General features: G+C 38.3%; 1 protein-coding gene across 1 annotated transcript in view; it reads left to right on the top strand.

Annotated features, from left to right (window-relative positions):
• The window catches only part of vipr1b (vasoactive intestinal peptide receptor 1b), a 56915-nt gene extending 45062 nt beyond the window's left edge, over window positions 1-11853 (top strand). The window contains exons 10-13 of the mRNA XM_030756321.1: window positions 1744-1835; window positions 2449-2578; window positions 5243-5284; window positions 8547-11853. Of these exons, the coding sequence (XP_030612181.1) occupies window positions 1744-1835; window positions 2449-2578; window positions 5243-5284; window positions 8547-8738 (456 nt within the window). The 3' untranslated portion in view covers window positions 8739-11853. The remainder of the gene's footprint in view (window positions 1-1743; window positions 1836-2448; window positions 2579-5242; window positions 5285-8546) is intronic.
• The last annotated feature ends 11244 nt before the right edge of the window (window positions 11854-23097 follow it).

Raw genomic sequence — 23097 nt, 5'->3', positions numbered from 1 at the left:
AATCACAGTTTAACTTGTTTCAGCTACCCCAAGCAACAGACGTTGCCCATGAGAAATGAAGAAGAGAGTGCAGGCAGGGTGGAGTGGGTGGAGATGAGTGTCAGGGGTGATTTGTGACAGAAGGACAGCAGCAAGAGTGAAAGAAGGTTTACAAGATGGTAGTGAGACCTGCTATGATGTAGAGTTTGGACACAGAGACACTGAGAAAAAGACAGGAGGCCGAGCTGGAGATGGCAGAACTGAAGATGCTAAGATCTTCATTGGAGGGAGCAGAATGGACAAGATTGGAAATGAGTACATCAGAGGGACAGCTCAGGTTGAGCGGTTTGGAGACAAAGTTAACAGAGGCAAGGCTGAGATTGCTTTGACATGTGCAGAGGAGGGGATAGTGGATATACTTGGGGTGTTGAATATGGAGCTGCCAGGCAGGTGGAAAAGAGGAAGACCACAGAGAAGGATCTAGTCAATGAGGGCATGCAGAGGATAGGGTGAAGCGGAGGCAGATGATCCACTGCAGCAAGCAGCCTAAAGAAGAAAAATAATTTAATTTCATTGAATTAGTTACAGTTGAGTAAAAGAGCTAATTTGTAGAGACTTGGCTCTTTGCCATAGAGAAATGTTACCAAGCTCACATGTTCAGTTGGACATGATAAACATTATATGTGCATGTATTTTGAACACTATTAGTGATCGTCTGCCAAAAAGTGATTTTCGGTGTTTGCCAGAAAGTGACTGCCTGTATTTAAACAGCTGTAAATGACTTGCTGACCTATAATCTGTGAAACATGTGTCAAACATCAAACATGAATGATATCAGGTCATTTTGAGTGAGAAACAGCATTTCTATCACAAGGTAGAAGCTGAACTCAGTTTTTGGCAAAGTGACTTTTATATATTTGATATTTATCAAGGTAAAAACTGTCACTGACATTAAAAATGTCTTTTTAAACAGAAATCTATCTCAGAAGGCTGCAGAAATCACAACAAATATAACATCACAGTTCTATAAAGATATTTGAAGTGTCCAAAAAGCTCTGGATTGATTATAATGTAGGTGCAATGACTCCTAAAGACTTCTTGAAAAACAGGTAATTTCTTCATTTTATATATAAGCCCTTCATAAATCATGCTGACTGCACTCTATTTACCAATATAAGCAAAGACATTACACATAAAAGCACACAGAAACATCGGAATCACTTTATGGCAGACGATCACTTTTTGGCACAACACCGGCTTTTTGTGTGCTGCATCGCATTTACAGAAAATGTAGCTCATATGTACAACAAAACATATTTATTAGTGTGTTTGTAGAAGTGTTAGCAGATGGATTTTGTTACTTGTGCATAAAAAAAAACAGCTGTTTTCTGTGTCTCAAATCTTTGTGCTTAGCTAAATCGTGATCCTCTCATGGTAAGCAAAAAAGCGGGGTCAGTTGCCTTATTTCACACGAGTATCAGCGGCCTTACTGTGTTTTTCTGTGCTTAACCAGTGACTGATAGCTGGGAGTGCATCATGATGAGTGATGTGTTGCCAATTCAGACTTCCAATCCAAATCATCAGTCTAGAAATGCTCGTGTTCCCACAGGGCAGCACCACAATCCATGGCTTCTGCTATGAGTTGAATCTCTCAAATATTTCTCCATATCCTTTAGGCAAAACCCTAAAACACTGTGACTGTTTTTGCAGTGTTAAATGCCTCAGTACTTTTCTTATGTAACTCTTGCAATACATTCTCCACAGATGAACTTCATTCTTTTTATCTGTATAATTCGGATACTTCGCCAGAAGATAAACTGCCCAGATATTGGAAGAAATGACTCCAACCAGTACTCGTGAGTATCATTTAATTTCTTTTTCATTCTAGAAGTTTATTTTATGTGTCAGCTAATAAAGGATGAAATGTCACTGATACGAACAAGGGTGTCTGGAAAAATCCCCACCACTTCTGTCTTGGTGGACATTCTGTTAACATTACCTGCTTTTGCAAGGGTAAACAAAGATTAGCTTGAATAAACTTGCAAAGCTGCAGAGTAGCATGCACTCTGAGTATGTGTCCTGTAACTATTGCTGTAAATGTAACTTTTTTTTTACACTCAGGGCAATGCAGATATAACCAATCCTTTCAGACTTAGCTTAGCATGCACAGCCCACTGTAGTTTCCCCCTAGCAGCTGCTTTACCCAGAGCTGCAGTGCTGTATGTATTTAAGTGACTTTTCCTATGATGGAGAGCATCTCATAACCCAGACATAATCCATGAGCTATTTTCCCACTGACACTTTTAACACCCCCCACCCCAAAAAAAAAAGTCTCTGGTCTGCTGAGCTGAAATGTAAAATGAAAAGCACTCCTGAGCTGCATTTCATTATTGTGGTATACAGAGACAGATTGGATGCTGGTTTAACTGGAGGGAGAGATTTGAATCTGTTTTTGCCTTGTCATTTCAGGCGACTGGCAAAGTCAACGCTGCTCTTGATTCCTCTGTTTGGGATAAATTATATAGTGTTTGCATTTATCCCGGAGCAAGTGAAGACTGAGCTGCGGCTGGTTTTTGACTTGATTCTGGGATCATTTCAGGTATGAGATCAAATAATTTAGGAAGAAGTGATTGCTCAAAAAAAAAAATACCTGGTAGATTCCTTAAAATAGTTTTCTAGAAGTGTGTTTGCTTAAACTTTTTAAAAAGTCCAAAAAATAATGATATGGTATTCTTTCAGCCCTAAACCGGTGAGTGCTACTATTAAAGAAAAGTGCAGCAGGACTCTAAGCACTTTGCTGGCTGGCTCAGAGGCACTGTTACTGTTTAAAGCTCTTGTGTTATTTCAGTTCATCAAATAATGAGGAATGATGGAGAATGCAGCCAGACTGCACAGCTGCATTACAACACAATCCTCTCCTCATTCCTCTTAATCCTCCTTATTATTATAACTAGACTATGCATTTGTTTTGTCTAATACATTTATATGTCATGACTGCTTTGTTATTTTCACAGTATTTCTATGTTGTGTTGTTTTGATTATGATGCATTATGACAAGTTGTCAAAAATATGTGAAATTGTTACTTGTTCACAGCAAAAAAAAAAGCATTTGTCATTCTTTGTTAACATTTGCAAATATGTTGGCACATTTTTGCACATGACCAAACACCTGTCTACAAACAGCTGTTATTTGTTGTAGGTACCTTTGTAACCAAAAGAGATTAGGTCTTCTTAGTGACTTCAACAGCTTTTTTGAAAAATACACTCACCAGCTACTTAATTTGGTACATCTTGCTAGTCCTGGGTTGGACCCCCCCTTTTTACCTTCCGAATTGCCTTAATTCTTAATGGCATAGATTCAGGCGATAGAAACGGTGGAACAGATTTTGTTCTATATTGACATGATAGCATCACACAGTTGCTGCAAATTCATTATCTCCCATTGCACCACTTCCCAAAGGTGCTCTGTTGAGGCCATCTGAGTACAGTGAATTAACTGTCAATGTTCAAGAGACCAGTCTGAAATGATTTGAGCTTTGTGACATGGTGTGTTATCCCGGATGCAGCCATCAGAAACTTGGTACACTGAGAAAATAAAGGGATTGACATGGTCAGCAGCAATACTCAGGTAGGCTGTGGTGTTTAAACAATGCCCAGTTAATACTAAGGGGCCCAGATTGTGCTAATATCCCCCACACCATTATACCACCACCAGCCTAAACCGTTGATACTTCATGTCATGCTTTTGTTTTGTTTATGCCAACCCTACTGTCTGAATGTTGCAGCAGAAATTGCTACTCATCAAATTAGGCAAAGTTTTTCTAATCTTCTGGTGCCCAGTTTTGGTGATCCTGCACAAATTGTTGGCACAGTTTCCTGTTCTTAGCTGACAGGAGCGGCACAACGTGTTGTGCGTTCAGAGATGCTCTTCTACATGCCTTGGTTTTAATGAGTGGTTATTTGAGTTACTTTTGCCTTGCCATCAGGCATTTTCACCCAGAGAACTGCCGCTCACTGGATATTTTCCCTTTTTCGGACCATTCTCTGTAAACCCTGGAGATGGTTGCATGGGAAAGTCCCATTAGATCAGCGGTTTCTGAAATATTCCACTCAAATCTGCTCATCTGGCACTAACAACCATGACACATTCCAAGTCACTTAAATCACCTTTCTTCCTCATTCTGATGCTCACTTTGAACTTCAGCAGGTCATTTAAATGCACTGAGTTGCTGCCATGTGATTGGTTGATTACATATTTGCGTGAACGAGCAGTTGAATGGGTGCAACTAATGAAGTGGTTTGTGAGCATATGTTAGCATTATTCCATTGTGTAAGTCATCACATGTCAAAAACTGATGAGCCCACATTGCTATAAATTTATAAATTGCTTTATAAATTGCTCTGATTTGTAGTATCTGTAAAGTTGTGAAAAAAAAGATTAATTCATCATAAGGTGAAACTCAAACATCACTAAGGAGTGTGGAATACTCACCACAGAGCTCAACCAATGTCACGTATCATCAGCTTACAGGTGAGGGCCATGAATATGAGCGCCGTAACACGTTTAAACAGCTTGAGTGCACTAAAGTGTCAACACTGACACTAAACACTGAAGATCCTGTGCTCAGATACATATTACACAGAGGAACCAGCCTGGCCATCAAAGTGGAAGAGGAGTAAGGAGGTTTGGCAGTGTACAGTAGGAAGAGGAAGGTAACATAATGCAATAAGATGCAAAAAGAAGTGCAGAGAATAGTTGTGGCTTACGTGGTGGTTCTTCCCTTCTTGTAATGCAAGGGAGAGCATTAAGCATGAGGCGCATGAAGATCAGTGGCCAAAGGGGGAGCAAGGGAAATCCAGTCACATTAAATTCAACTTAGTTTCTTTTTAAATATAAGGTAAAATCATGTGTTCTTCCCTCCCTGGATAATATTAACAGTTTGGTACAGTAGGCATGCAGTTTTACTAAAAACATGGAGGACAAGACTATTTTAGAAAATAAGAAAAATTAAATAGGAAATTGAAAAACACAATTTTAGAAAATGTTAAACGGTTTTGACCATCCTGGTCGTTTTGTTGGTAATTAAGTATTTGCTACTTGGGTAATCATCTTCAGTGCTAAGAACTTTAAAAATGTTTTAGAAATTGAGAGAAAAAAATTGCAACTGAACAAATAGTTGATAAGACAAGATGAAGAAAGAAGACATTTCACCATCACATCCTCTGTTACTGCCTTCTTATCAGTGTTTTTCCTTCCTTTTAGGGCTTTGTGGTCGCAGTCCTTTACTGCTTCCTGAACGGAGAGGTAAGTGATGTAAACACTGCTGATATAAACACACCACAGTGCAGAGATAGCCTACAGTCATGCATGCGATCATTCTCAGAAAATGTAGTTCATCTGCAGTTTCGCCGTTGCTCCCTTTGCGCACCATTTACATTCACACACAGTTCTGACAGGTAGCTGGAGTGATGGGTATGAGTCACCGGCGCTGGTCGTTCCAGCTCCTCTCTTGGACCTCCCCACAGCATATTTTCTGCACTTTGCCTACGGGATGGGAGGGCTGTAAAAAGCACACAGTCTTTTTGGCAGGGAGCTATCCAGTGATGTCTGCACAGGCTCTCTGTGGGCAGATTATTTATGTTGTCAGTGCTGGGCCAGATTGAATCACAGTGATGGGCTAGATGGCGAGGCTTGACTCTATGCTGCCTGAATTTTAATCTGACGCAACTTGCAGGTGTCTTTTTCTGAATGTGGAGCTGTTGTGGTGTACTGGTAAGTTACGTTAGGTACAGTTTTTAAATTCCCAGTGCTTAGAGAATAGTATACTTGTTGAAAAAGAATGTCAGTAGCACCAAAACAAATATATGATGAGGCAGAAACTGCAGATATTGTCTTTCTTTTTTTATTATAGCAAAAAGATGACAGTGGAAAATAACATGTTACTGTTATTAAACAAGGTGTATCCATTTTCTCTACCTAAATAATGTAACAGTGTTCAAAGTGTCATACTGTTAAGTTTGGACAAAAGAAAAAATTGCTGTCTGAGTCCAAGATATGTTGGTCCAAATGAGGAGTTGAAGGTTTTCTGGAGAAGCCAGTGGAGAGTGTGCAGGCAGCTTTAGTTAACTAGGAGTTGGCTGAACAAATAGCTGGAGGCTGGTAGAGAAGAAGGAAACAACTAGAGAACTAAATGCAAAGCCTCTATGTTTGTATGACTGCTGCTGATGAAAGAATATGGTGGAGAGCATGGTCCTGAGCCAGGGTAGATCAACAGCAGGGGCTGATTAGTTGATGAGAGTCAGGTGTGCCAGCCAGAGTCCAGTGGGAGCTGGAGCAGCGCCACATAAACAGGGAAACATATGCACACACACATACCCAGAGAGAGAAAGGGGCCCTTGGAAATGCACTCATTTGTATGAGTAATACCTATTTGGAAAAAATTAATATAGTCTAGTCCAGTTGTGCAAGTTTACAATATGCAGAATAACAGCAACACCTGTCACAGCCCGTTAACCTGCAATACGCTTCACATAAAAGCAACAAATTTGAAAAGCTGCAACTGACTGTAGACAATGTTCCAACATAATAAACTATTTTCCAAAAAAAGCTGCACATTTAAAATGATTCAATCCTCACTGTCCTCCCTTTGACATGCTCCAAATGAAAAATAATATTGGGTACTGCTTTTAATGTTGCACTCAGCACTGGCAGCGTGTTATTCTTTGGATTTTCTCCAGGTGCTTTTCATTTTTTCCCTCTGTCCTTGAGCTTCGGCTGCTGCATTAATTAAAATGCAAGTCACCTGCTTTTAAGGCCTCTGCAGTTTTTATAGTGGGCAATTCTGTTTAATTGTCAATATTGCTGCATCAAATAGGTACAAGTAAAACAATTGGAGGTCAAGTAGGTAGCAACAGTGGGGCATTTTAGATAAGGCCCTGTCCATACGTACATGGGTATTTTGGAAATGGTAGCCTTATCTGTACAATTTGGCCTTTCATCCAGATGTAAACAGCATTTTAGATCAGAGCTTTTGAAAATCTCCTTCCTAGGAGAAGATTTTCAAAACTTCTATTTGTGCATTTACATGTGGACAAGAAAAACAAAGATTTTATTTTGCACTGTCAAAGGTATGCAGGTAAGGTCATTGAGGGGGGCAGCTGCAACTCTAGAGGTAAAGTGGGTCATCTACCAATCAGAAGGTCAGTGGTTTGATCCCCAGCTCCTCCAGTCTGCATGTTGAACTGTCTTTGAGCAAGATACTGAATTCCAGAGTTGCTCCTGATGCATCCATCATTGTGTGTGTGTGTGTGTGTGTGTGTGTGTGTGTGTGTGTGTGTGCCCGCGTAAATTTTAGACAAGACACTTGGGGATAGAATAAAAAAAGCCCTGTATGTGTGTGATTGGGTGAATGATGTCATGATGTGCTGTGTGGCAGGAGCAGGTAGACCCCAAAAGGCAGGACTCACAGGTAGATGTAAATGAAAGGTGCTTCGTTGAGAGATGATGACTGAACAGAGCTATACAGGGTTGGCTCAGAGCCAGAACTAAAAAGTAAACAGGCAGGGTGACACACAGCAGAGGAAACATAGACAACAACGCAACAATGAACAGAAGAAAACTGAGGGCAAAAGGAAACAGCAGGGCATGACAGGTGGAACAAATGAAACTAATAACACGGGGGAAGGAAAAACTGAACACAAAGTACAGGGAACGCGAGACTGTCAAATTAAAACAGGAAACACCTAACAAGGCTCACGCAGACTTGACAACGTGGGGAAACAGACAAAGAGAAACACAGAGATGCAGACTAGACACAACACTGGAAATAAAACTCAATACGAAAGCAGGAAGTCAGGGACATGACAAAAAGACAAAACAGACACAAGAACAACAGATGCAGAACAAGACAGGATCTGAGAAGAAAAACTGGGAACATGACTTAGTGAAAATAAAGCGAAAACACAAAACACTGGGCGCACAGACCATGACAAATGAGGCTTGTAGTAAAAAGCACTTTGAGTGCTCAGGCAGAGTAGAAAAGCACTATGCAAGTACCATTTTTTTCCCCTAGGCTTTTGATTGGCCAGGGGAACACATCTGGTTTTTTGTTTTTGTTTTTTTGTTGTTTTTTTTTTATGGAAACTGGTTTTGACTTAACTTGAAATTTCAAGTTATTTGCTCATTTTTGAGTTATATTCTTAGAAGTTTGAGTTATTAAGCTGCCATTTTTAGATACTCAACTGTAAATGATAATAACCAAATATAATAGATAATCCATAGGGATGTATACTAAGAGAAAAAAACAATACTTTTGGGAAATAAAACTGAAATGAAATTGTGACCAGACTTTATGCAACGGGAAACAGTAAAGAACATGTAGGAGTGCTTGCTAAATGACTGTTAAGGCTCTCATTATTTTGAGTTTTTTACCCCCTCTTTTCTGTCTTTGTACTTCTACATTTAAATCCCCATAGGGATTAATTTAAGTTTTTTTTATTTATACTTGCTTGATACAACAAAATTTCACTATGCTACTTGAATGTCTTATTGCTCTAATCTGTTGTAGGTCCAAGGAGAAATCAAGAGGAAGTGGCGGAGGTGGCACCTGCAGAGATACATGAGCTCAGACACCAAATACCAGCACCCGTCTATTGGCAGCAGCAACAACTTCAGCACCCAGATCAGCATGTTGCCACGCTGCAGCCCAAAAACTCGCCGCGGTTCATCGTCCTGTCACGATGACTTGTCTAGCATATGAGTCGCAACGATAAAGACGCACAAAATGCTGTACAAAATGCTCTCATGCCAAATATTAGGCAGAACGCTGTGGCATATGTAAGCTTTACCATAAGCACTCTTGGATCATGTGTGTGGTGTAGAATAAGGAAAGTGATGAATGGATTAGAAAAAATAGATAGATATAAGGAGATGTGACCATTATCAGCTCATAACTGTTTTAAAAAAAATACATTTAAATGAAAAGCTAAATTGCACACTGCTTCACAAAGCAAGCTTTTGCACATTTGAATATGAGAGTCACTTTTGTGTCTGTATTTTACAGTTCAGATCACGTGTACAGGTGAATTTGAGTCATATCATTGCAGTCATATCATTTGCTCTAAGTTTTGGTGCGCTTAAGTGAGTGACGTGATGTAACTGTGAGCTTTGTGGGCTCCTGCGGCTCCAAATAATCAAGTTTGGTGCTAAAGCATTGGAGGAAAATGAGGAACTCTTATTTACATTCTTACGGTGTGCAGCAGCATCAGATACTGTACCAGAACTGAACTTTGAGAGCGTGTTTGAGTGCTGAATGTTGATGGAAAATTTGTTTTAAACCATGTTTTATAGCAGCCAAAGTAAGCATGATAGTATGCCCCCCCTCAAGACAGGAAAAAAAAAAGCCTGGCTTATACAGCGCAGGAAACTTTATTTCCATAAATGCCAAACAGATTAGGCTTCAGACCGAGTGATGCTGATTCACACTGATGGGTTTGGAGCACAAATGCCCTTCTCTGCACTATCATGCTCACGAGAGACCGGTTGCCCTTTGCCTTTTCTTTTATCAACACAGCCTTCCCTCTTGGCTTGTGTGATTCTGAGCCTATGATTAGGTTGATATTTTTCATTATTTCAGGTACTGTGGCAGTTTTGTGCCGATTACTGATGAGTGCCTGGTTTTGGTGTATTGAACCGACTCCTTCAGTCTAGTCTTTACTGGCTGTTGGACAGTACAGCAACTCTGAAGAGGAGATGTCCATAAGCAGCTCGTTCCTTGATTTGGGAAGCGTTGTAAAATGTTGTACAGTGTAAAGAAACTTTTAAAATTTTTGTGCCATACGGATCACATTGTGGCTGCAATACCAGTAATGACTCACTAAGTGTTGTGTGTTCATAGTCTGTGGTTATTATAAAGAAATAGTTCTCATATAATTATAATTCTGAGGAGTAAGACACTCATGGAAGCCCCTTTGGTCATGCTCTGTCAGACAGACATAAGCTTAATCTCCTGAATCTCCATTATGAAAAATATTTTCTGAATTCTTCAGGTTCAGACTTCTCTGTTGGAGGAATCTGAACTTGACATGTCAGCAGAGACCGTTGGAGCCTGTATGCAAAGCAAAGCAAAGCGACGAGGATGACTGGCCCTGTCACAACGATGCTGTCTTCGTGCTTTTGAGCTTACGTAGGTTTGAAAGTCAGGCTTGTTCATTCTAGAGGGGACAAGCAGGGAACCAGCTTTACCTGGGAGGGAAGAAATCATAAAGTATAAATATTTTTTTTTTTAAATCAACCATGCTAATGTGTGTCATTAAACACCTTCAAATTGGATTTTTGCTGGTGACAAACACTTAAAGAAACAGTTATATTTTGAGAATATAAAAAGATTTGAATCACTTTAATATTGTATCTATTCATGAAGCAGGTTTTCCCATTTTCCAGCATTAAGACTGGAAATGACTAAGCAGAAGAAAAGGTGCAGGAGACCTGCATTGATTTCTGGTCCGCTATTCATCTAATTGACAATTACAAACAACCAACACAATTAAACTAATAACATGAATACTTGTACCTTTCATTTTATTGTAAGAAGTAATTATTGCGGGCTGGGAAACGCAGGTGAATTCTGGACCATTGCTCCTTACAAAAGCATTCATTAGTATTTCTGGGATGTTGTGGCACACCCACGTTCCGATTTTGCCACAATAGTTCAGCTGGGTCAGGAGGTCAGGACTTTTGCAAAACATGAATATGTTGTTGATTTCCTCTTTGTGCTTTGTGTCATAGTCTTGGTGCATCACCCACCCTCTCTAAAGCTTCAGGTCATGCACTGCTACCGAGACATGATCCAAATCTAAATTCCTGATTTCCTCAGTGATTGTTGGGTTTTAGCTTTTGTTTCACTCGTCTACAGAAGATTGTCTGAGTTCAGAGTTTTCCTTCATAATCTCATTCAATTAACCCCATTATTTTTCATTGTTCTTATAGCAGACACACTGATAAAGGTTTCAACAAGCTGCAGAGATTTCTACACGTTTTGTTGTTTCTGTTTCTCCTCCTTTAAGATTGCGTTATTTGCCCAGAATACCCACTCCCACAGAGAATATCAGCAATTCTTTAGTTTTTACAAAGTTTGTCTTATTGTGCATTGCTGAACACCAAGGCTGTTTGAAATTCTTTTGTAGTGATTTCCTGCTTCAGGCATCTTTATAATGATTCTCCTCTTGGTGGTCCTGTGAAGATGTTCATGATCAAAGGATGGGTCACACCAACCAATCTCTTCTGAGAAAAGTCAGACTGTGTTTGACCGACTCCAGGTAGATTTTTGGAAAAGTGATTGGTACAGTGTCTTTGTGTTCAATGAAGGACATACAAAGAGTTATATAAAATTCAGCTGTCGCTAAAAAAAAAAAAAAAAAAAAAATGTACGGGAACACTCGATCATCACAGTGTAACACAAAGTCAGTTAAGCTATCACGAGACGTACCTTCAGTACACTCAGGTTGCAGAGGTACTCCATCCTCCAGGATGGCACATCCATATGTGCTGTTGAAAGGTTTGCTCTGTCTCCCAGCACAGTCTCAAGATTGTGGAGGGGATGCCAGGAGATGGGCCGTTACATAAGAAAAGCTGGGCAGGGCCGTAGAAGGCCATCAACCCAGCAGCAGGACCAGTATCTGCTCCTGTGTGTGAAGGGGAACAGGAGGAGTACTGCCAGAGCCCTACAAAATGACCTCCAGCGGGCTACTCATGGAGTCTAAATCTGACCAAACTGTCAGAGCCAGACTCCATGAGGCTGTTCTGTTGTCACTTTCACTTGCACCAAAGCAGGTGAAACAAATTCACAGTGCTTTATGCTTCCCAACTGTACAGATTAATATCCCTGAAGTTTAACTGCCTTTGTGTTACACTCTGATGATCAAGTGTTATTTTATGAGCAGTGTTTGCAGCTGAGACTTACATGAAGATTGGACCACATTTTAATGCACCAAACCTGGTCATTCTGAATGGTTCACAAACATTTTCTTGTGACTCCAGCTTCATATTTAGTGTAAAACCATGAGCTAAGTCAATATAACTCAGCATTGTGACAAATACTCCTGCACTGTTTAGTGTCTGTCTTTTGTTGTCCTTTAATGAAATCGTGTGAATTTTATATATTATACCTCTACAAATGGTGAATGTAAATATAGCTGTGTACATAGTGGAAAAACAGCAGTAGGCAGTGTTTCTCAAATTCAGTCACAGGTGTCTCTTGATTTCATTGTTTTGGTAACCTGAAATAATAATGAGGTAACATTTACAAGGGATAATATATATAAAAAAGATGCACTTACAGTAACTATATGTGATATAAATCTGTTTTTCGCTAACTGGATATTGTGTTGTGTATATTCAGGTTTGAGTTGATTTGTTTGGTTTGCTGTTGTGCAGTTTGTGTAACACTGGGTGCAAACCACTCCACTGTACAGCTGCATTTGTACAATTTGTTCACAACTGTGTACACACAAAGCCACGCTTTACTTTGAAAAACTGTTTAATATGCTAATTATTTTTATTGCCATTTGAATGTTTAAGTTTAAATGTGCTATATCAGCAGAAAATTTAACCTACCAAAAAATAACTTTTCTCCTCTCCTACTGTATCAAATAAATTATTCAGAAAGCTGGAAGTTTAATTTCCCTTTGTAAAAATTCCTCAGTGCTTCAGTGCTGTTTTAAATGTCAGTACCTTATTATTATTATTTATTTATTTAATTCTCTAAAACACTGATTTAAAGCTTCAGACTCAAATTGCTCATGCAAATATCCTTAATAAAAACAAGAATCTGCCCTGCTTTATTTGCATATTGAAATATTCACGTTTCACAGTCAGTGCCTCTTTGGACGAGTAATTTTGTTGATGTTTAGCAATGAAAAATGTGCCTATTTCAGCATACATGTTTCAGCCAATATGAATGTGTAATACCATTAGGAGTACATTAGATTCTTTTGGAAACAGTGTGTTTGTAGCAGACACCTCAACGGGCTGAAAACACTCCCTCTCTGCAGTCCAGAAGTATTATCCCAGTAAATGGCTGTACTTTTTCACTTCATTGTGTGCCGCTACAGGTCACAGTGCCCTTAAAAGGAAAAAAAAAAAAAAACAAAACTTATACAATACTTTTCTTTTTCTTTTTTTTTCAGTAGTTTTATATTTATGTAATCATTCAACTGTTCGACAGGTAAACAGAACAAGCATGTAAGTATTGCAGGATGAAAAATTGCTTTAAAGTTCATTTCCAGTGTTTAACGAAGGAAATGCATTCGTTGTGTTTATAAGCCACGATCTCGCAATTTGGCCACCTGGGTTAGTAACACGTTATTTACACTATGTACTTATTTGCACAGTGTTGAGCAGTGTTGGCTGGAATTGTGCACAGTGATTTATGAACATGCCAGCAATGATGAGAAAAGCTGCTGCATTTTACAACCATTTAAAATGTGTAGAGCCTGTCATTATTGATGGTGACAAGAACATTAAAAAAACAAACAAAAACAAAACAAACATCAGAGCCTGATGAAAATTTGCTGATGCTATCTGGCATTAACAACACCAATCATAAATTGTAAGCCTATGTCTTCTCATCTGTTTATAATCATATAATAATATTTAACCTTTTTTCATTATGGAACCATTTAAAATTCCTCAATTCACAAAAAAAAAAAAAAAAAAGGTCAAGACCTTTTGTGTAGTTGGGATGCCGTGACTTGGAGAAACATCAGCTTGCTCAATTACCCAGAATATGTAAACATGTTGGTTTCATCACTTGGCTACATGTCGATGGATTTAAGTTACTCTTACACCTTTAAGAAATCAAAGAAATCAAATTGACTTTCAATATTTGACAAATATGACTGGCACACAGAGTTTGCTTTGGTTTAATGAAACCAGCTGTTTGAGTTCATCCTTATGTTATTCCTTATGGTTCAACTCACTGACTTTCAATGTGGTGCGCCTCTTGCGGTGCTCATCACCACAAAGAAAAACAAGTTCAGTAAAGACAAAACTCTGTGTGCCAGAAAAGATTAACAGATACACCCTGCCATGCCTGGTTCCTCTGATCAGCTGGTTTTGGGTCTAATGTTTCATTACCTCTATTCATGAAGGCAAATTAAGCTTGCATATAATATGATTAACTATTCACAGGAATGGTAGCAAATGTAAATAAATGGATTAACAGGGCCGATGGATTCTGCATGGAATAAAAAAAAGCCACCCTGAGGCCCATGCGTGATGAGCTGTCTACATTTATGCTATGCTGCTGAATATTTTTCAAGATGGTATATTTGATTACTTTTTGTGTGGATCTGGAGCAGATTCACAATTTGTGAATGTAAGGTCAAAGCTGTCAGATTTCATGGAGACAGCGTGGGGTGCAGACAAGACAGAAGATGGATGAAGTTATTTTCAGATTCCCTGTGACTCTTAAAATGTGAGACAGGTGTCTTGCCTTTAAGCATCATTCAGTATTCATGGCACTGGTTAAATATTCATGTGACAAATAAGGAGAAGCTTGGAAAGGTGAACGACTGAGCAAACAAGTGAGCTCTGTGAGGCTGTTTTGATCACCTCTGCTGATTAAAAGAGACATTGTCTGCCAAATCCAACCTGATCTGTGGCTGAGAGTCTGTAATAAATATTGAAGGTTTGCCTACTTTCCACAGGTAGTGCAACTCCAGGACTGAGTTATTGGACTCTGTGGCTGGGATTGGCTTCAGTGACTGGCTGTAATTCACACAGATTACCACTAACATGACAAATGTTAGACTTTCTGTATCATATAAAGACTGATAAGAGAATCTGTTCTTACTCTACTCTGCTTTTTATTTGCATATAGCAGAGAATGTTAACTTTATGAACATTAACATGCCAAACATGACTTCCAACCAATGCCAACTGATTTTAAAGAACAAAGTGGCGACTAAACTGACCCCAGAGATGTTCTTACCAGCAATCCCCAGAGTAGTGTTCCTCAAACAGCCACCACCACACCCTTCAGGCAGGGCTGAGAGGATTGCGCCGTGCTCAGACAGCAACAAGGCCATCATGGATAAATCCATGAATTTGAATTGATTTGCGTTTATTTACATGAGTGTATGTAAGAAATCCAGATTTTTCCTTGTACAGAGGAAAACTTTATTAGACCACCACCCAATGTAAGGTTTATGCCACAGCTGCCCTAAATTTACAGTCTTGGTAATTATTGTATTGGTACTGCAATAATTACCAATACAATATTGAGAACATTCAACCAACCACACACAGCCATGAGGAAATGAGGGAGGACATGACAAAGACCACATGAGGTAGGACACAGCTGGGGGCCACAGGTGAACAGAATCAAACCAGTGAGATGGTGGGAAGCAAGACAAGAGACTAGGAAAATAAAACAGGAAATGACTAAACATGACAGAGATGCAGAACACATGGAAACAAAGAATTAAATACAAATAAACTATAACCCAGAACAGAACTCAGATAACAAAACTAAATATAAATATAAGGGGGCCCGAGGAAACAAATCACTGAGGTCAAAGTCACTTCCTTTCTTTCACTTTGTAACATCTGACACCTGTAATCTGAGGTGGTAATGGTACTTTGTTCTTGAGCTGCTCTTTCATCTTGATTAGCAATGCATACTCAGCTATGATTAATGCACACCCCAGTTAATTAGAAAGCCTTTCTTCTAACATATCTGCTCATGTTCAGTATATGTACAGTGATCTGTCACTACCAGCACACATGCATGAAGGAAACTGTTTTAAAGCCCTTTGATTGGTGTCTAACAAGCGTGTAAACAAGCCTGGGAAATTGCACCACACATTTATACAATGACGGGAAGCTTGAGCTCATGTATGACATGAATACTTTAATGTATAATATATTTGCAGCTAAATGTATTCGCTTAATTAACTCTTGCGGCACAGGTTAAAAGTATTATATTGCAAACTCCATTATAAATTATGTATGTCACTGATGCATACAATATATGTGTGTTGACAAATTGTCTGTAAAAAAAAATGTTTTCAAATTCAGATTTATAGCACTGCAGCACTGCTGTGAATGCACCGAACTTCAAACTTAAAAATAAATAAATAAATAACTTTTTTCTTTTTTTTTTTTTTAAAGATTCCATTAAACTAAAATATACCTGTTTGAAAAGCAGACTGGGTTTTTAAATAATGACTTTTCATCTGATTGCTTCTGTAATATTCCTTTGCAGCAGCTTTGCAGATAACTCGCACAGGAGCGATTAGCGCGGGACTGATAGAAGAGTCAATTTCTGTCTATCTCGGTGTTTTCATAAGCAGATGGGAGGTGAATGAAAGCAAAAGGAGTAAAGCAATGGGATTATGGGGCGTGTTTTAAAAAGAAATGTTAGGGCTTTACTTCAGCATCAGAAGAGGCAAAATGAAACGCACAGCTCAGAGCGTGCTCTGGACATGAATGAAAAGCTGTTTGCTTAAATCAAAGTTCACCAAAGTGCAAACTTTCAGCTTTAATTCAAGGGGTTTACAGCCATTTTTATGCATAGTCCCCTGTTTTCAGAGGCTCAAACGTACAACAGCAAATTCCAAAACTCATATACCCTCATAAACTCTCATAAACCCATATTTATATTATTATTACACATTGTTCCACAATTTGCAAATGCAGTTTTTTGCAGATTGGTGAACCTCTGCTCATCTTTACTGGCTTTAAAATGCTCTTTTTTTTTTACCAATCATGGTACTGACCAATTAACCTAATTAGTAGCAAAATGCTTCTTTTTTTAGTACTGTTTACTTTCCAGCTTTTTGTTGCTGCCGTCCCAACTTTTCTGAAAGTTGCTGCCAACAAACTCAAAATGAGATAATATTTTTCATGAAATAGTAACATTTCTCAGATTAAACATGTGTTCCATGTTCTATTGTAAATAACAATTGGGTTTATTAGTTTTGCAATTTGTTGCATTCTGTGTCTATTTAAATTATATACAGCTTCCTGACTTTTTTTTAATGTATATATCATTCAGATACAGAACAAACAGTGAGAATGGAGACACTCAATACATATCGTTGTCAGATGTTGAACTCCACTGGGGAAATGAGTATGACTCAATTTTTTTTCTATGAATTGTACCCCAGATTTCTGATGTACAGACCAGGCAGGATAAAAATGAATAAACATTTAATCCACTGAACTCTATCACCATTCTGATAGCTCCAGAGCAACAGATAAATTAACTTTGTGATGAAACTGCTTCTCAGCTGCTGTTTCTAGAAAGCCAAGAATAAACTCTGAAGCCCAACTTTACCAAGAACATCTTAAATTCCTTAAAAAAATCAGAAAGCTTTCCAGCTACAGTTTCTCAACACAGGGTAAAACTCCAATTCATGTCAGACACGGATCCTCCTTAGATCAGTCAGCTTTTTCTGATAGGCAGAAAATCCAAGTGGCATGAAAAGAAACTCATATGTCTACATTGTTCTGTGCAGAGATGGCTCAGCTGAACCCCTGAGCAAGGAACATCAAAGTGTCAGGGTTTCTGAATTGTTGAATGAACTAATAAGCATAAAGGAAATGTAGTATCGCCTTAAGGTTTGGACTCTCAGACTGAGAGTCACCACATCACAGCTGGAACACGATGAGAATGTAAAACCTCAGCCATTATTTTTCCACGACAGTAGACACCTAAAGAGTGCAGAACACAAAACTGAAAAGGTGTCTGGATGAATTCTTTTATGAATGAATTTCAGATTTTTAATCAATTATTGCAGTAATGACGTATTTGTTAAATATCTGGTGTGTGCATATGTCTGGATATCAAACACTCAATGTGCAAAATGATCTATGGGATATCTATTTTTGATGCATTCATATTTAATATCTCAAAATTGGATACATCAAACATAAACTTAATATGCAAAAAGATGTGAGATCTTAATATTAGGATATTACATGTATATTTCATGGATGGCTATCTGAAGTTGGGATTTTTCAGGGTCCAATCTTGTCTGTTTACGGCAATACAGTACGGACCTGTGACAAATACAAAGGTATGACTACCTCAGATAGTAGTGTATTGTAGGGTTTTTATTCCAGTGTGTTTTCGCAGCAGGAGGTGGACCTACAAAATATCAGGCAGGTCGGTTAAGGTGATTTTTCGTGCATTGCAAGTACAAATACTCTTAGCAAATATAAGCTTTAAAAGTGACGTTACAGAAGCAAAGAAAGAAAAAAATGTGTGACTCATGGCACTTGGGATGGAGGATGAATGATGCATGTGAAATTAATGGGAAAGGCCAAAGTGCAGGCTGTCAGCTGAGCAATGAACCTGAGACAAAGATTAAAAGGATGGAAGTGGGTGCCAGAGTGACTCACCTTGATTAAATCTCAGTAATTTCATACAGTTCTACTTCAGAAAACCAGACCCTGCAATCACATTAAACCATCAGGACACTTCTGACCTTGTGAATAACATTGTTTTGGTGGGTTTCTGCCGTCACAGTCGTGTTAACCTTGTTTGACCCCCGCACCCAGAAGAAAAATTAAAGTAACCCAGTCATATTACTATCACACGTTTGAATTTATTCAATTGCATGTCATTATAAAAGTAGATATCGCAATCAATGCCTCCCTAAATAATGTCCCCCAATCAAACTGCTGATGCTAACATGAGTTTGGTCAGTTTTTAGGAGAGGTTGGATGCTCCATTTACTTATATCTTACCTGTATTCTTTTTGTCATTTATCCTTTACAACTTAACCTTTTTTCAGCAGTTTGATCAATAAACTTTTTAAAATCTATTTCAAGGAATACCCAGATTCTTTTTTTCACTTCTAGATAATTATTTGAAATAATTTAACCACTACCTTTGGGTTTCCTGTATGAGTCATTTCATTGATTTATCCATAACTGTATGTATTTATAAATCTTTTTAATTAGTTGAGCTATTTAATAACCATGCACCAGAAGTACCAAGTGAGCAACTGCTCCTGGGAATCATTCAGCTGCACTGCCTTGTTTAAACTCATACCATGCAGCAGCAGTGCCTTCTTGTAACTCCAGCTTGCCTTTCTTACTCTGCAATACTTAAACATCATCGAGGTACAAACTGTCACATGCTTGAGTGGCATGGATGCAGATTTCCTGCCTGTCAGCGATTGTCAGTTAGTGACAGTAAATAGCACAGACAGGAAATAGCTCAGTGTATGCATCAGTAAAAAAACCCCCAAAAAACACCATATTTGTTTGATGTAAACAGCTGAGGTCATTACTGCAAAATGAAGATGTGAATGGTAGTAAACACTGGATTAAATCATCTGTGAAGGTGTTTGCTGTGTGTTTTGTTTATTACCCAAAGCGGATAAGGCAAACGGTGCTGTAAACATGCAGGAGGAGAGGCGCAAAAGAAATGTGAGCCATAAACATTTCAGCAAGACCACCCAGCTGTTAAGTCAATTTGTTAAGGGGGAAAAAAAGCTTCTCACAGCAGCAGCCCCCGCCAATTAGGATAAAAGGGGTTAATCTCTGCTAATGAGGATCACTTCTGACACTCATCATTTAATTTAGATGCAATGTAGCTGGACTGATGGCACAGCAGGATTATCTGTGAGCTTGTTTCTAGCTTACAACTTCAAATTTCTTGCTGATAAATGCTTAAAAGACTCTGTTCTTTACCGAGATAACACAACTATGTCAGTGTTTTTGAATTAGTGAAATCAGTCATAGTCATAGTTGAAGGAGGCTTTTATGGGTTCACCCTTCAGATATTAAACAGAAGCTTTTTTAGGTTAAAGGTCATTAAAGACCAATGCACATTTCAGTAAAATTGCTTTATCGACATCCCTCTCTCTGGAGAGCCTTGCAGGGAAGGCTGAATAAGGACCAAACTAAATGTTAAGGCTCAGACACCAACAAAAAGGCAAGAACAGGCACAAGACACTTTATTTTCACTTAATGAAAGACTGGGAGCTTTTCTCATTACTGTCAAGGATGGTCCTGTACCTTCAACTGCGTAAAGATCTAACAAGATCTGAAAAGCACATAAATGACTCTGAACACTGTGGACTGCTGACACATTTAGAGAATGCTTAACTTTTCAAGTCAGACACTGCAATGCACTGTAAAAAGCTAATTATCAGTGTACTTCACTAAAAACAAACAGTCTGATGATTGAATATAAGCAACCTGTACAGAACGTTTACACCCAATCTTCTGAGGCTGCTTTAATGACATGACATGTCAGCACCAGTTTATCTGAATGCACACCTTCCTAGTCCCAGGTTGGAGATCCTTCTGTATTCTGCCTTAATTCTTCAGGGCACAGCCTCAACAAGGTGCTGGAAACATTAATCAGAGGTTTTGTCCATACTGACATGACAGCATCACACAGTTGCTGCAGATTTGTTGGCTGTTCAGTGCTTATACAAAACTCCCATCCCACCAAAACCCAAAGGTGTTCTCGTGGACTGAGATCTGGTGGCCGTGGAGGGCATTTAAGCACAGTGAACTCACGCATTATCCTGCTGGATGCAGCCATCAGAAGACGGGTACACTGTGGTCATATAGGGATGGACCTGGTCAGCAACAATACTCAGGTTGCGGTAGTTCAATGATGCTCAGATTGTACTGAGGAGGCCAAAGTGTGCTAAGAAAATATCCCCCTACACCACCACTGTAAACCGCTGATACAGGGCAGGATGGATCTATGCTTTCATGTTGTTTACACCATGAATGCATGGCAAATGCTGCAGCAGAAATCAACTCATCAGACCAGTCAACACTTTTCCAAACATTTTTCTAAATTTGAACTTCAGCGGGACCATGTCTACATACCTAAATGCACTGATTTTCTGTAATCTGATTGGTTGATTAGACATTTGATTTAACGAGCACCTAACAAAGTGACCTGTGAGGGTATGTCTGGACTTTACACACATGAAACATCTAGTCGATATTTAATATGATCAAGTCATAACTATGTTATTTAAAGATTCTTTATGCACATATACACATTTTGTCTCTTCCCATCTGGCTTAGATGTTAAACACATGAATAAAACTATATTTACTATATTATCTATTTTTGCAAGGCTGTCCAAAGAGCTTCTTTAAGTCTGTAAAAGCTGCAAAACATTTTCATTCTTGAGATGTTTGTGTTCATCAGTGACCTCAAGTCTCTTCAACACTGTAAGGGCTCCATCTGGTGTAATTTTTGGAAAATGCATTGCTAATTCAAGTTCAGTGTTTCAAGTGTGCTGCGGCATTATTTATAGTTTTGTTATTTGTTTCATATCTATTCTTTTGCTTTTTTAGTGCAAGTTCAGTTATTAAAATCTGATCATCTTGACATTGCATAAAAGCAAAATGAGCCTACAAGTCAAAGTAATGTAATAATTTTCATGTTGTGTTCGATCACTGCTGAGGGTTTTTTTGTTGTTGTTGTTGTTGGTTATGAACTCACAAATCAAAGATCAGGAAATGGAAAAAAGACACTATTTATTGATGAAATGTCAGTTTTACCAGATTGAAAAAAAACCCCTCTTGTGTGGTTTTTGGCAGTTACAATAAATGACATATTTCCATCATTAAAAATAAAACAGTCACAAAAATTAAAAAAAAAAAAAAAACCCAACACGATACAAATTATTGTTCTTAATTTAAACAAGAGAACTGACCAGGGATTAGAGACTTTCAGGCTGGTCTAGTGAACATTAAGGATTTTCTAACCTGCAAACTGTTCTCAGTTCAGACTTAAGACCGCCACATATTTCAATTACACAGTACATTTGTACTGTATGATTTAAAACAAACAAACAAACAAAAAACCCTTCATTGTAAGAATAATGATTACCCTTCATTTTCATTTCAGGAGGAAAAGAAAAATGCTCCACATGGTTTGGTTCAATATCTTAAAAACACTTCCTTACAATTCATTTGGTCAGCAGTGTGTTTAAATACACTTTCTGTAGTGGGAAATGTTGAATCAGTAAAACCTCCATGTATTATAAATATGAGCATCACCAAAATCCTACACAACAAACAGCAGAGCTCGACTGATATCTAGTATATAGGCCGATATTTTTTTTTCTTTCAGACTCACAAAACACTTCCCAAACACTTTTTATGTATACTTATTTGAGTCCTTACTAAGACAATATCACAATGCAGTTTAAAAAAAGAATCTTGTTTTATTGTCATGACAAGTTTATGCTCATTTATGCTCTGCCAAAGTCTACTCGGATCAGCTGGATGTTTTTGCTGCGTTCCAAACACGCAGGGAAGTTGCAGAGTGGTATCTGGTAGACAAACAATGCAACATCATCATTCACAATGTGGATGAAGGGTCTTTCTCCCATCTCTTCTAACTTAATTTTCATTTATCTGCCATTAAAAATGCTGATACCAACAGATCGACAAATAGCTAATATCGGCCGATATACTGGCCCTTGCTGATATATCGGTCAGGCTCTGAAATTCAGTAGCATAATAATTAACAACAAAGATTTGCTGCTTGAATAGTTCCCCATTCAACAATCATAAAACCCAAAACCTCTCAAAGGAAACCTCAGTGAATATGGCATCTAAAGGGTTTTCATCAAGTCTATGCTGGGAGTTCATTATAAAACAACCTTATTAAGAAAAAAGTAAAGTCTAATATTACTAAAGAGCTCACAGATAAAGTGAAGCTAGATTACAATCAAACTAATGACAGCTTTTCTTCACTAACAGTACACTACAGTTAAAGACCTTCGGATTCCCGGAGGAAATGCAGCCTTTTTACTTCGTTTAAAAATCCCCACTGTCTGGATGGAATAAGGGATGGAATTTACATAATTCATGATGCTACTTGTTCAACTAACTCTAAAAAACTAATAATATAATTCCTTTGACATTGAGTGCAATTTTTAGCCATTTCAAACTGAACGTCTAAGAAAACCAAAAACTGACTGTAAAATTATACTTGTCTAATCTACTTATTTAGCAGCACAGCTGTGGTATTTATCTTGGATTTTTATGTTTACAACATTAATGTGAGAAACAGAGATTGGGGTCTACACCGACTCCCCGAGAAACAGACTTTTAAATAAA

This window comes from Archocentrus centrarchus, chromosome 20, assembly GCF_007364275.1.
Source record: "Archocentrus centrarchus isolate MPI-CPG fArcCen1 chromosome 20, fArcCen1, whole genome shotgun sequence".
In the NCBI taxonomy this organism is placed as follows: Eukaryota; Metazoa; Chordata; class Actinopteri; order Cichliformes; family Cichlidae; genus Archocentrus; species Archocentrus centrarchus.
Note: the sequence above shows the minus strand (reverse complement) of the source record. Positions and strands in the feature narration are given on the sequence as shown.